Source organism: Alligator mississippiensis, chromosome 3, assembly GCF_030867095.1.
Source record: "Alligator mississippiensis isolate rAllMis1 chromosome 3, rAllMis1, whole genome shotgun sequence".
NCBI classification, from domain to species: domain Eukaryota; kingdom Metazoa; phylum Chordata; order Crocodylia; family Alligatoridae; genus Alligator; species Alligator mississippiensis.
Window position 1 is genome coordinate 165,707,991 of NC_081826.1, and position 14,915 is coordinate 165,722,905.

The window sequence follows — 14,915 nt, forward strand, 5'->3', positions numbered from 1 at the left end:
GCAGCAGACAAGATGGTCCAGAAGAAACAAGCAATAAAAATTATTAAGTCCCTATCAGCCCTGAGATGTTAAATACTGCAGAGAAGTCTGAATTGTGGCATCTTGGAAAAAATGGCAAATCCCACAGCTGTGTGTGTGTGCAAGGGCACAAGACAGATGAATGGGACAGTTCACACTGTCTTATAAAATTCAGGTAAGCACTATTTTACAGTCTCTCTTTTTCAAAATTAAAACTGCTCTCTCTGAGGGCTAGAAAGGTTCCCAGCGCACTTACAGAGCACATTTCTGCAAAGGGAGAATTCTGTGGCCATGGAATCAAAATACAAAGTGGCCTTTTTGCAACAATCAGCAAAAGCACTCAAAGACTGATCATAGTTTGAGAATCTCTAGCTTGGCTGCAGACTGATTGAAGGTGCAGGAACTCAGGTGTTTCTCACACAGGAGGGAAAATTACAGTGATGAAGCCATGGACTTGAACGAGCTCTGGCCTGAGCCTTGGCTCCTATATGAGGCTTCATTGGTGTCCCTGTCCATATTCCTACTGAAAACAATGCATCCCCACTGCTATCTATTTTGGTAAATATCTCTTCCATAATAACAATTCCTCTCTCTACTTGTTCTGCAGCCATTACTATGGGACTTTGTAGATATAGTGTGCTCACTACTTAAGGAAAAGGTAAGGCTTTTGCAGGATAAACTTGAGTCTTAAGTTCTTGATCTCCTGTTTCTTTTGCTCCTGTCTGCTACTGTATTTCCTGAGTCTGTTTTTAAATCTTCCTTTGCTACAAGGTTTCCACTTGGGCCTGTATGCCAAGAGCCATTTGCAAAAATGACTCAAAACTCTTTTACCTCTTTCTGCCTACTGTGTGGCTACAAGGAAATCACACCGTATTCCTCCTAGTAGAGTAAACTTGTAATGAGCCCTGGTAAATGAATGTTATTTTAATCTGATCCTTCTAGATTGCTTTTGCCTCTCATCTTATCCAAGGGCAAATCATTGCCTTTATGGTGATGAGCAGGGATCTGGGTTTTTCCTTTGCCATGGAAAAACATGGTAAACTATGGATTTTCTCACTTTAAGGAAAAAAAGGAGGAAACGGGTTTCCCCTTGCAGGCTGGAAGAGTTTCAGCCTGCAGGGGACTGGAGGGAGTGGGGGGAGAGCGGTCGGGTAGGGGGCACCATGTGCATGTGCATACCTAGGCATGCACATGGCAACCAGGCAGCCTAAAGAGCAGCTCCCTGCAGGTAAATCGGGGTGGAGATTGAGGCCTCCGTAGTGAGGGAGGGAGTTGGGCAGGGTTAGAGCTGAAGCTGCTGCTCAACTAGGGTGGTCTGGGGCTTGGGGTTGCCATGGCAGCACAAGGCTCCCAGCAGTGGCAAAAGCTTCCCCAACCCACTCTGCTCTGCCATGCTGGGTCCCATCCACTGGGCTGTGGAGCCCCCAGGAGGGGGGCAGCAGGGCAGGGAGCCAGAGCCCACAGCAGGCAGCCTGTCCCTGTGCCCCACCATAGGCTCTGCACTGGCCATGCCACCTGGGAAGGAGGGGGGAGCTGGGCTCCATGCTCTGCTCTGCTGCAGCAGCTGCCACCTCCCATAGGTGGTAGGTGGGACTTGTGGGGGGAGGCAGGGGCTGTGTATCTGGGTCCCTGGCCCCATAGTCTTGGTAGCTGGGGTGCTCCCTTGAACAGGGAAGGGCGGGGAGTGAGGGGCACTGGCATAGGCAGGTCACCAGCACGTTAGGGCTGCTTAGCACCACAAAGCAGTGGGGGGGACAGCCGCAGCTAGACCCATGTCCTGGTGAACAAAGGGGCAGGGAGAACTCTGATTTTTCATGGTAAACCCCAAATCAATAGCCAAAGTTTATAGGTGTTTAGAATTTATTTCACTATAGTGATTGAGGCACTGATAGACTTTCAAATTGCTTTAATATTGTAAATATTTCAATAAAACATTGTGCTCCACTGATACCTATATGTACATATAGTGGCATTTAGTTTTAATCACAGATTTTGGGGGGTTTAATCGGAGAATTTGTGATTTTTAGCCAGAGAAAACCAGGATCCGTAGTGACAAGCACTTAGTATCTTAGTTGTCACTAAAGGTGTGAAACTCAATAGGCTGGAGTTAGATAAGCTCTGGGCTAAAAACACTGCACCTCTGGAACTCTCAACTAAGGAGATACACAGCCTGCGCAAAGAAGAAGCTGGAGTCCATTTTACATCTAGGGTAGTGGCTCTCAAACTTTTTTTTTTCCACAGACCACTTGAAAATTGCTGACAGTCTTGGGAGACCATTTAATCTCCGTCGTCAGAAAAAAAATCAAGTGCAGAGCCAGGTACAGATATTCTCAATTGTTCTGCAACCTTTCTGCAGACCACCTGAATGGAGCTCGTGGTCCATGGACCACAGTTTGAGTCTAGGTCATTCTCTGACCTAGAGAATGTAGCTAACAGAGTTGTAGGCTTAAGCTCCAGCAAATAGTCAAATATGCCTGGGGCAGAGGGTGCCTCCTTGGAACTGATAAGCAAGATGGGAAGCTGTGGATCACAAACCAATGATGAAGCTGACAACTTTCTGGACATGGAAGGGGCTTGTACAATGTAGTGTTCAACAGAGATCCAGAGTCAAGCATTTAGCACTGCAAAGATCTTAAGCCTGGATCTCAAGTAGAAGTGAGGGGCCTCATAGGAGGGAACTCTCAACTTCTTACAGCATGAATTCTTTGTACAGAATTTTATCACAGAAGATAGTGGGGAAATTCTCATGCCAGATTAATCCTTCCTAGCAGATAGGTCTATAGAGCTGAATCAAGTTGAAGTGAAAACAGAAATTCTAGAACAAATTGATAAAACTAAATACTAAGAAGTCACCAGGACTGGAGAGCATTCACTCAAGAGTTCCAAGGTGAAACTGAACTGCTGACAACAGCATGGATGCTACCCTTTCAAATGGCCTCCATGCCACAGGATTGGCAGGATGTCAGCACAACGCCCCTCTTCAAGAAGGGCTCCAGAGGCAACCCTGGGAACTAGAGACTAGTGAGTCTCACTTCTGTCCCTCACAAATTGGTAGAATCTATAATAAAGATAAAAATCAAGTAACATGGACAAACATCCCCTGGGAAGGGTCAGCATGGCTTTTGTAAAGGGAAATCCTGCCTCTCTGATTTGCTGGAGTTCCTTGAGGGTGTCAACAAACACGTGGACAAGGGGCATCCAGCTGACAATATATATGGTCTATGAAAAAGCATTCAACACAAGGTCCTTCACTAAAGGCTTTTAAAAAAACTGCACTGCTATGGGGTTGGAGGGAAGGTTCTTTAATGGACCAAGAGCTCGTTAAAAGATAGAAGAAGGGTAGGGCTAAATGGTCACTTTTCAGGGTGGAGGGAGGTCCAAAGCAGAGTCCTGGAGGGATCTGCATTAGGCCCAATTCTGTGCAACATTTTCATCAATAATCTGGTGCATGATGAAATCTCCCAAGTTTGCAGATGACACCAAGTTATTCTAGATTGTCATCTTGAGATTTGATTGAGAGAAGCTGCAGAAAGATCTCACCAGAGTGAGTGGGCAAAAAAGTGGCAGATAAATTTCAATATCAACAAGAGCAAGGTAATGCACCTGGGAAAAATTCTCAATTATACATAACACAATGCCGGGTTCTGAACTAGCTGTTACACCTCAGGAAAGAGACCTTAGTGTCATTGTAGACAGTTTTCTAAAAACATCAGCTCAATGTGTAAAGGTGACCAAAAACGCCAAGAAGGTGTTGGGCATCATTAAGAAGGGAACTAAAAAAAACCCAAAAAACCCACAGAGAAGAACATCATTATGCCACTGTATAAATCCATCATGTATCTTGAATACCATGCAGTTCTGATCCCTGCATCATAAAAAGGATGTAGGGGAATTAGAAAAGGTCCAGAGAAGGGCAATGGAAATGCTCAGGGGTATAGAACAGTTGCCATACCTGGAGAAATTAAATGGGCTAGGACTCTTTAGAGTTTGAAAAGAAAGAAGGCCGAGAGGGAAGATAGAGGTCTATAAAATCATGAAAGGTGTGGACAGATTAAGTGAAGAGGGATGTTCACCAAGTTCCAAAATACTAGAAATAGAGAACACCCACTAAAATCAGGAGACAGGTTTAAAAAACTACAACCAGCAAGTACCTTTTTATTCAACATACGTAGTTCACTTATGGAATGCATTGGCACAGGAGATGGTAGAAGCAGATGGCCTAGCCAGGTTCAAAAAGGAACTAGACAAAACTCATGGATGACAGCTCTATTAATAGATATTGAACAGAATGGTTGGAGATGTTTCTTCTGGCATCTCTAGACCAATAATGGTAGATGCCAGGGAGTGTAATGAATAGGGGATAGATCACTCTAAATCAGTGGTTTTCAACCTTTTTAGGCTCAAGATACCCCTCCATTACTTTTGATTTATTACAGAGGGGCCATGCAGTGGGATCGCAGTAAGTCAGACAGAATCTAAGCCTGCCCTTTTTACCTGCTCATCTTCTCACACATTCTGTGGCACCCTTCAAAAGGATCTTACAGCACCTTAGTTGAGAATCACTGCTCTGGTTAGGTCTAGTTCAGTGCTTTTCCTTTAAAGCATCCACCCCTGCTACCATCAGAGATAGGATACTGGGCCATTGGTTTGACTTAGTATGGCATTTATGTTTTTAGGTTCACAGTAGCTGTGGATCTTTTGAAGGATTATTGATCATGTGTTTGGAACATGTCTTTTGTACCTGGAAGAGACATCATAACCATGTGTTGATAAAGTAAGGCTATCGCCGGAGTGATGTGGACAAAATCCCAGACTGCAATAAGAAACCTAAAGTGAAGACCTAACCGAGTCAGTCTTACTACCTGCTTAGGACTCTCTCTAAAAAGGGAAGAACCAGCAAGAACACAGGTCATAAAATAGAAGCTCCTCATGGCAGTTAGATGAAGCAGGGGAAAGAGTCAAATGTGTCAAGCTGCAGCCATCTGGCTGCTGGCTTGAGGAATAATTTTCAGCTTTTCTACATGAGAGCAAAATAAATAAATAATAAAAAAATCCTAAGAAATTGTGTTTGGGTAGCAGACTAACAAGCAGAATTATGGAATGGCAATAGCACTGGTTATTTGATTTTTACTCGCTACTCCCCCCTTCTCGCCACCATGGTTTTAAGCATCAGTATTACATCAGCTTTGCAGTACCTACACAGTCCATGTAAATCACATGCCCAGTTTGTGCCACCAAAAAATTCATGACTAAAAGTTTAAGAAATGAAGCTTGAAGTTTAAGCTTGATTAAATGTGTTCAATTATTGGTCATATGCCACAGTTCTTATAGGTATCTATCTGCTTGTGAGTGAAGAAACCAAAAATCAATTTGACATGGCATTTGAGCTAAAAATTATTTATTTATTGACAATGTAATAAAAAAATATTTAGCAACTGTACAAATAGCTATAACTTTGAAGGGTAAAAAATATCAATGTCTTCCTCCTCCTGCTTTTAAATGGAAGTCAATAGCATGTTTGCATTTCAGTTTAGGCGGTGTTCTTCAGCAATTAGGATTTTGATACCAGCTTTATGAATTCCCATTTATCCCCCAATGGACATGCATATTTCTTGGAACAGGTGGGAAAAGAACCCATCTTAAAGGATGGGTATTACAGTTTCATCATGCATTTGCATATCAAAATAAAGGAAAACATTCACGCCCTCCTCGCTTTAAAAAAAAAACATGATAAAAAAAAGGCCATTTTAAATGGGGGGGGGAAAACTATCAGAATTATTTGTGGGAAAAATACAAAGCCAACAAACTGTACAGTGGCAGTCAAGGTTGAGCTAAGCTGAAGGGCAATGCTCTTCCAGAAGTGGTAGAAAAGGCAGAAATTAGAATAAAACCTCCAAGAAAAGAAATGAAAAGGTGCTGATAGAAAAAAAAAAATTACAAACATCAGACGACAGTCACTGAAGATTTTTCTGAAAAACAACACAGGTATAATGAAGTATGTAAATATAAAATACAACTGGAAAGAGTACATTACAGAAAACTGGCCAGCGTACTTCATTGACTCCCGCTTGCTCATTTCAAACCAGGAGACTGAAATGCAGGTGATTCCAGAGTGATGCAGGTGGAATTTTCTTGTCAAGCATCCACATAAGGTCTGGGTCTGTTCTCCCTTGGTTTTGTTTTACCAGCTTTTTGCTGTCGAGGTGCATTGTTTCCATTCTGTGCCTGAGCGAATCTTGTAACAGTGGATACCCCGTCTACAAACTTGGTTTTGTAGAGGACGTTTGCATTGGTGAACATCCCATCTTTCAGAGAGACCACAATGAACTAAAAAGAAGGACAGTGAGGTACAGTTTGGATGAAGTCATGAGGCATATGGATGCACTTTTGTACTTGTGTTTTGTACTTGGCTGTTGTCCTGGGCACCTGTTCTCTAGTGCAGCAGTCAGCAATGTTTTCTGGCAATGTTCCAGAATGACACAGCTCTGGTCTGAGACAGGCTAGTGCCAGGAGCCAGCCACTGCCACTTATATCCACTGCCCAGCCACTGGCAAAGGTCCCCCGGCTCTCCACTGGTAGAACACTGCCAAATGCCAATGGTCATAGGTTGCCGAGCCCGGCTCTAGTAATAAGCATCAACAAAGCCACAGGAAAAAAGTGGTAGTCTTTCCCCAATTCAAGTTCACATGTACATGCATTTGCACACACCCCCTATTCTCGATGCTGTGATTTTTTGTTTGGGAGGAACTGGAGCCAACAAACCACCAACAGAAGCCCCACTAAGCCTGTGTCTTGGTTCTTCCCAAACTATGTGCTTTATGGTGAAACCAGGCTCCTTCACTCCATATGAAACTATAAAGACGCCTCTTCTTGACAGCCAACATATTGGGTCTAGGCCCTTTCCTTCCCCTCATGAGGTCAGGGAGGGACAGCTCTTTTTTAGTTCCTTCCGTCTCTATAAGCATTTGTTTAGCAAGTCAGAAAGGAACATAGCAATGGGTGCTCTGGGCACTGTACCTGGCAGAAATTTTACTGCATCTGTTTGTGAACTTGCAAGGTAAGTAAAGCTCCAATTTGCAAAAAAGAAAATTTAGTTTCAAACTTAGGAAGAAGGCAGACTTGCCTGGGAAGTGAGAGGACATTATTCCAACCAAACCAACAGTATTCCAGTTACCAGTGGTTTGCTTATAAACACCTGAGTTCTAACACGAGCAAGAGGCCATCACCAGAAGAAACTAACTCCTCCAGTGGTGTACATTTTCCTACTCAAGTTGGAAGTTTCTTACTCATGCCTGGCACATTTCATGCCAGGGCCCAAATTAGAAATATATTTTTTAAACCAGGGGACAAAACTCTTCAAGATGTGAACCACATCTTACTAGACTGGCAACATCCCTTATATTTGGAATGAAGTCATCCCTTCTACTTACTTAACAGCTCCATAGTGCTACAATAATTGCTTGCATAAGAAAAAAATATTATGCAAATAAGTCACATCATAGGAAATGAGCCAGAATACTGCAATGCAACTTTAAAAGGTTTCATAGTTTGGAAAATATTCAGCATGACCTGAATGAGCTGTGTCTTATGCACCTTGAGCTCCCTAGTTTGTGTACCTGCCCTCTGAAAATGAGCTACACATGGAAACCTGCGCAGGACCCTACCTGGGAATGCCTGAAGTGAGTACGAAGCATCTGTCCAATGTTCTGCGTGTGGGAGAGGTCAAGAGCTGCATCTACTTCATCCAGGATGTAAATTGGAGCAGGTTTGAAAAGCAGCATGGCTAAGATCAGGGACAAAGCCACCAAAGACCTAAAACCAAACACAAAGTTTAAAAGAATGCCTTCCCATTTCCTTTGGCCATTCCACTGAATTGCAGTTTGGCTGCAAGATCATTTTCAGATTAACCTAAAGATCCTACATTGCTTTTGGCAGAAAGTATTACGTGCACAGCAGCTAACATCCCTCTTGTGCTAGAGACACAAATGGAGACAAAGCTTTCAGTGTCAGAGGTAGCACTTGTGAACCAGAGGAGGAATCCAGAGCTGGAGACAATAAAACAAACATACAAGTCTTTAATATGGTAATAGATGCTCTTTATTTAGAGCTGCTGTGACTCTCCTCTGATTCATTTAATTTATAGTCACTTCTCTACATTTCAGTGGGTATGTCTACACAGGATACTTAATGTGCATTAGATTAATTCTACTGCACCTTAATGCGGCTGGTAAAAACCATGCTAATGCACTAATGCGCAGCAGACAGTCTAATGTGTATTAACATCACAAAAGAAGCATTCTTCTGCGCTAATGTACAATAGCACCGATTATGGTGCATTAAGCTTAGTACCTGTAATGACAGCTACTAAACTTAATGTGCCATAATTACAGTACATTAATGAACATGTAGATGCACTCAGTTTGTTCTTGAAGGTTTCCATTGTGTTGGTACCATAAGATTAGTTCAGCGCTTTACTTTATATAACAGGAAGTATGGGGCTCCTGTTACTTTAAGGAGAGAAAAGGCAGAAGACAATAGCCGAGACAGCTGAGCAAGGGCTAGCCACAAGAAGGAAGGCAGCAAAGAAACACTGCTGCCTAGGCAGGGAGCTGCCCATTAGAGGGAAGGGGAGCACCTGCGGCCAGTCAGGAGAACCCTGCCTGCGGGAAGTTGGCTGCAATGGAATAGGCAGCTAAGGAAACAGGCTAGTAGGGCAGAGCCTCGCTTGTGCAGCAGGGAGGCTGCTAGAGCAGCAGTCATAAGCTGCCACGGCCACCAGCCTTAATGAAAAACCCCTGCTTAGCTGGAGTGCCACCTGACCAGAAAGGGCAGGGCTTAGGCAGCATATAAACCCAGGGGCTGAGTCACGTCAGGCAGGCTGGCATAGCAAGCTGCAGACAGAAGAGCTCCCAGCCACAGGCTGCAGGAAGGGGCTCTACTGACTCTTGGAATCCCCTAAGTATGCAAGTAAGGCACTGAAGAATTGCAATTAGAGGGATATAACCCAGGGGAAGGGGAGGTATGGCTGCAAGACAGCAAACTAATGTTGATGTTTGCATCTAAAGTGGGTTAAATTTGTTACAGTGAGTGTGTTTATTCCTTCGTTACAGTTTAATCTGGTGGTTTGGGTTTGGGATTATTAGGGGTGGTGTAGAGGTCCCAACAGTGCTTGATGCTGTAACAGAGTGTCTTGAGCCTGCCAAGAGCTGAGGGGGTGCAGGACACAGAGAAAGCTTGAGCCCAAAGGCAGGGTACAGCCTAGAGAGAGATGGTAGCCTAGTGCAGGCTAAAGCCAAGTAGGGGCCAGGGACCCAGATAAAGCCAAAGTGGGCTCACTGCCCAAAGCAAGGCAGCTTGGTCCTGGTTCTTTCTCTATCAAGACAAGAGCTGGAGCCCAGAAGCCAAGTCCAACACAGTGGGCCTGGGCTAGAAGGCAGAGCTAGAGAAAAGGGGTGGAGGCTGAGAAGGCTGAGGTCCCAACAAGGGAGTAATGGTACAGTAACACCTGCGAGGCATTGGCATGGCTGTACGGAACGTCAGAGGCTGCGAGTAGCCCTTAAGGCTACAGGTGCCCTGAGGGTCATGGATAGGTCAGGAGGGCCCAACTCAGCCTGAGGGGCAGAACTGACACCCACAAGGTCCAGGAGAGACCTGCTAGCAGCAAGAAGAACTGGAGTTTGCTCTAGGACACTTAGGCAGTGTCCTTTCAATAAAACAAATGCATCAAGTAGTGGCAGGTGAGTGCAAAGGGGAGGGTACCCTAGAGCTGGAGCAGGGCAAGGGTAGCATGATCACCCGGGACCATCATAGCCACCCCTGGAGCCCCCCAAAATTGCTACACCTTATTTATGCTGACTATTAAAATGGGGAATTGGTAAATAAGGAAAGCACTGAAGGCTTGCTATCAGAGGGACGTAACCCAGGGCCATAACTTACTTTAGGCATACAAGACCAAACTTACCCAGAGAAGAGCCTATATCTGAATGGCTTATTTCACAGAATTATGGGCACAAGGTAGAAAGGAAAAATAAGCATTAAAAAGATCACCAACCTTTGACCTCCACTAAGTTCTGTTAAATTTTCCTTCCAGGTGTTTCCTAAGGCAACCTTGAACTCGAGGCCGTCTAGGACTGTTTGCCCTTCAGGGGCTGCCAACATAGCATTGGCTCCAGGTAGAAGAGTAGAGAAAATGGAGCCAAAATCTGTGTTCACCTAGAAAATCGGACCAAATATTTTCTAAAGATCTTTGAATCACAAATAACAATTGCTGAATACATAAACTAATAAATAGCATTACAAATGCTTCCTTTAACATCCTGACTCACCCAGTTAGATGTCCAGAATATTAATACACATTAGATGCTGAGAAAATGCTAGAGAATAGACTATTTTGGAAGTGAAGGGCAAAGTATGATCTAGGGCAGGGGTGTTGAACTGTTTTGGCTCCATGGGCCAGATGAGTGGTGTAGGGCCAGTTCATGGGCTACATGAATGGCACATGGCCAGCCCTGTGCTCCAGATCAGGCACATAGACCTTCCCCCTGTGCCGAATCCAACGCAGACAGCATTTGCTCCCACTAGTCTGGGATTCACTGCACACAGCGCCCACTTCAGCTGGTTTGGGATCAATGCTGCATTTGGCACTACCTCTGAGTGACCAGGGGGAATGCCATGTGCAGGCTGCCTGGAACGGGAACCACATGTGGCAATGTGTCCCAGGGCAAACACTGTCACGGGGCCAGTCTAGCACATACCATGTGTGGGTCAACTAGAGATCCAGAGGCAGCACCAGGGAGTGGATAATGGGGCTGGATTTGGCTCATGGGCTAGATCTCAACATCCCTGATCCAGAGGTAGAAACAGTAAACAGCTGAGGTGCAAAATTTAAAGAACTATAGACTGTGGTTTCAGTCAGGGGATTAAATACGTACTCTTGGTAGAGCTCATGAGTTAGTCTGGTGCCCAGGAATTTTTTCTGGATAAAAAATTGTTAAGAATAGCAAGCCCCCATCAGAGGCACATGTGCATACCTTTACTACATTTCAAAGGGAGGGGGAAAAAACCACTGTAACGGGAAAATTGCTGACAGATTACAAATTTACAACCTAGCTAATGAAGTCTGTTGGGCCAGGAACATGCTCTTCCCAGTACTATTCCTCCCACTGGCATCGTACATGGACATCAAAAGCTTCTGCTCCATATCAAATTGATGCAGCAATTACAAAATGTAACTCTGATACTGCATTTGTAAATGCACTATAGCTTCATAAGCCAAGTTAAAAACTTCAGTATATAAAGCTCACAAAATGAAAGCTCTCAAAGCCAAGGCAAGGCTTTTTATGAGTGGTATCTTTTATGGGACCAGCAGCATGGTTGAGAGGGATTTAGACTTGTCTTGGGGCACAAGGCACCTTCCTCAAGGTGCTCACAGATTTGTCTAAGTCAACTTTGCAGGCACCCTGAAGAAGGGTGCCCTGTACCCCAAGACAGCCTAAATCCCTCCCAACCATACCATTGGTCCAATAAAAGCTGTTACCCATAAAAACCCATGCCTCTTGCATGTTTCCTGGACCATCATAGCTACACATCACCACTCTAGCACTATCACAACATCAAAAGAAGTGTCATTAGAATTTCTCTCAAGCTCTCCCATGTGGAAAGACCAACATTCCAGATAAAGAATCTTCCCCATGATATTACTGAATAGAACAGGTAGAGCCGATTACAGGCTTACACAGAAAGCAACAGAAATAATCCTTTAAGTCAAGGGTGTGCAACCACCAGCCTGCAGACCAGACCTGGATCATGGCACCATGTCATCTGACCCATGGGCTGCCCACGGGTCTGGAAATTTGGCAGCAGGGGAGTAGTGCCCCAGCTCCCTTGCTGCCAAAAGTCCAGCCCCTGGGGAGCCTTGAGCCCTTCGTACTGGATCTGACACCTGATGCCAGCAAACAGGCTGGGCAGAAATATCACCCAGCATAAAGGGGGCAACTCCCAATCCCAGTGTCCAGGAGTTGGAGGGGGTGGTGCTGGGCCCCAGGGCCCAATCTGGCCTACAGACAGGCCCCATACCACTTACTTGGCCCACAGAGCCAAAAGGTTGAGCACTACTGCTCTAAGTTATTTATATTACTATAATGCCTAGAAGCTCCAGTCCTTGGCCAGAGCCCCACTGTACTAGGCAGCATGCTGACAAAACAAAACGATGTAAACTAACTGGGGCAGGAATCAATCTAATTACACTGTAAGCTAACATGGAGACTAGTACTGCACTCTATGACAGGTAGTTGTTTCAGCACATCAGCAGTGTCATGTTAAGTTTCTCTTGTAGGCATTATGGAAAAATGCAGAGAAGGTGGATTTTGAGTGAGGAAGATTTAATTTGCTGCTGAGAGGTTTCCAAAACATCTGCAAAGAAAAAAGCATGTAGGTGTATGCTTGAAAACATAACAAATGGGGGATGGAAACAAGCACTAGGAAAGGGTCCTAATGCACTGGCAGGGACATGCACAAATGAAAAAAACAAAATGAAATCAAGCTTGATCCTCCACATCAAATCTTGCATTCATATCTTACTAGAAGTTAGATCTGCAATAACATACCTTTTGCCAAGCAATATTTAAAGCTTCATTTTTCTTTTGATCAAGTTCTACAATCGTTGCAAGAATTTTAGACTTGTCGTTTTCTACAATTCTCTTCTTCTTCATTAAGTCATTGTACTGATATAGTAAGAACAGAAGATAGGTCTCCATTAATTTTGTACTTGGCATCTTTGTATTTAATAGTACAAACATAAAACATCCGTAACTGCAAGTCTGAAAATAATCCTACTCAGAAGATTAAAAATATAAAAGCATACAATGAACTGTTTGCCAATAGTAGGGTATCTGATACTTTAGGAATTTCCTGTAATGTTAAAGAGGTAAAACTAACAATACCTTAAGGAGAGGCTTCCCTCCCTCTTCATGCTAACAGTGGTTCATAATATTATATTTCTGATAATATATACACAGCCATTTTATTTACTTTTTAATATGAGAAATGACCGTGTTGTACCCAGCATGACAGAACACACCAGCTCCGGCCAGGAAACAGCAATATGTTAGCTGGAAGATCTATTCTTCAAAATATACAGTTATATTATTCAAGATTTTCATGAGGGTTTCTTTGTATCTGCAAAATGTTTAAACCTGAAAACACAATCCAGCAATGCAGTGGCCAGTGTAATACCATCTCAGTGCTAATCAAGAATAAATGGACTTTTGGAAAGAAATTCATCCTTTGCCAACAAAGGCTAGGACTTTCTCCCACATCGATAACTAACGAGCAAACAATGCATCAGAATCCAAGAATAAATATAAGTGAATTCTGCTACTGACATCTCCGAATTAGAAAATGTAAAAAGCTTTAGGAAGATTCTCAATGCCCCAAATGAGAATGAGAGAAGTACGGTTCATAGGTGACTCATGTGTTCCACACACATGGCAATCCACAAGATACTGTCTAGTCTGTAGAGAAGAAAGCAAAAAACCATTTACCCTCTCTTCTGCCTCCGAAAGCATGTTCATAGCTCTCATGTTCACATTCCTTTCCAGCTTCCCCTTTTTCTCTTGCAGTTTCTGCAGCCTTTGACCTGCTTCTTTAGGATTGTTAGTTTTAAAGTCATAGGCTGTGTTAGGCTGGCCAAAGAGTTGTTTTTCTGAAGCTATCCACTCATACTCTTTCAGCATTTTGGTCACCTGGGAACGTACAAAAAGAGTTGTTGATACCATCTACATGAATGAAAAAAAAATGTTTTATACCTTAAATCTCAGCAGACAAATACGATATTGTTTTCCATCTTTGAAATCAAAAGAACACAAATCAAGTGGTGCAAATCAGGGGGACCAAAACTCAGGGAAATGCTTAGCATATGAATTAGTCTTCTGATTTGGATTCTAACACACCAAAGGACAGCATAAGACTCTACAATTATATCTCTAGGTTAGTCATCTTTAAGAGGTACTTAGTTACTTCTGTCACTGAAAGGAATGAAAATTGTTCCCTTTTATCTGACAAACACCATTTACTGGCAAATTCTCATGGAGGGTTGTAAGCATTAACCTATATGTTGTCTGCCTTGCTACATTATGGGACAAGTAAAGGAGTTGTTAGTGTCAGGAGATGACCAAGGAAGAAACTATCTGTGTTTACTGGAGGTGAAGAGCTACAGAGTTCCAGGGTACCTTGGCAGCAGCATCTGTTGTCTCTCGCTTGTGTTTACTGATGTTGTGTTCCAGCTCTTTAACCTTAAGCTGAGATTCATTATTTTGTTCTCTGTAATTTGCTGCCTCTGCAGATTTGTCTTTAATTTCTTTATCCTGTGTCATGATCACTTCCTTTTGCTTGGCCAGCTCCTCCTGAGCTTTTTTTACGGACTCCTGAAATGCAAAAGGATGGTTATGCAACACCTTCTTTTAAAGATTTTATGCTGCACTTATTATGAAAGAAGGAAAAGTCCAGCAAAAATATTCCTGGGACAAGATTCATTAGAGGTTAAAAAGGCTACATAAAGGCCCACAAATTGTACGTTAGCATGAAAAGCCATCTAAAAGAAAATATAAAATGATAAAAAGCGCAAGCTTTTGGATTTCTGTTCTCAGCTACACACAGATGGAAAGAATCAAACCTGACCTTTTCGTATTTGAAAACAATATCACAGCTCTACCTTGGTCTTGGACACCTCAGATGCCATAGCATCAATCTGCGTCTGGTAAGATTTGATAGCTTCATCAACAGCCTCAACCTGTTGTTTATAGGAAGTCTGTTCTCGTTTTAGCTCTTCTAATTCCAGGACCAAAGCTTCAACTTCCTAAACAGGGAAGATGTAGAAAATGGATTAAAGTTGTGTTTGA

At 43.3% G+C, this 14,915-nt stretch overlaps 1 protein-coding gene across 3 annotated transcripts in view; it reads right to left on the minus strand.

Annotated features, from left to right (window-relative positions):
• Positions 1–5,399: 5,399 nt before the first annotated feature.
• The window catches only part of SMC2 (structural maintenance of chromosomes 2), a 41,480-nt gene continuing 31,964 nt past the window's right edge, over positions 5,400–14,915 (minus strand). For 2 of the 3 annotated variants that reach the window (XM_006259208.4, XM_019490790.2), the window contains exons 19-25: positions 14,729–14,872; positions 14,247–14,441; positions 13,560–13,760; positions 12,624–12,740; positions 10,070–10,230; positions 7,683–7,830; positions 5,400–6,345 (exon numbers count right to left, since the gene is read on the minus strand). In XM_006259208.4, coding sequence (XP_006259270.1) covers positions 6,154–6,345; positions 7,683–7,830; positions 10,070–10,230; positions 12,624–12,740; positions 13,560–13,760; positions 14,247–14,441; positions 14,729–14,872 — 1,158 coding nt within the window. In that variant the 3' untranslated portion in view covers positions 5,400–6,153. The other variant, XM_059724627.1, reaches the window with a different exon arrangement.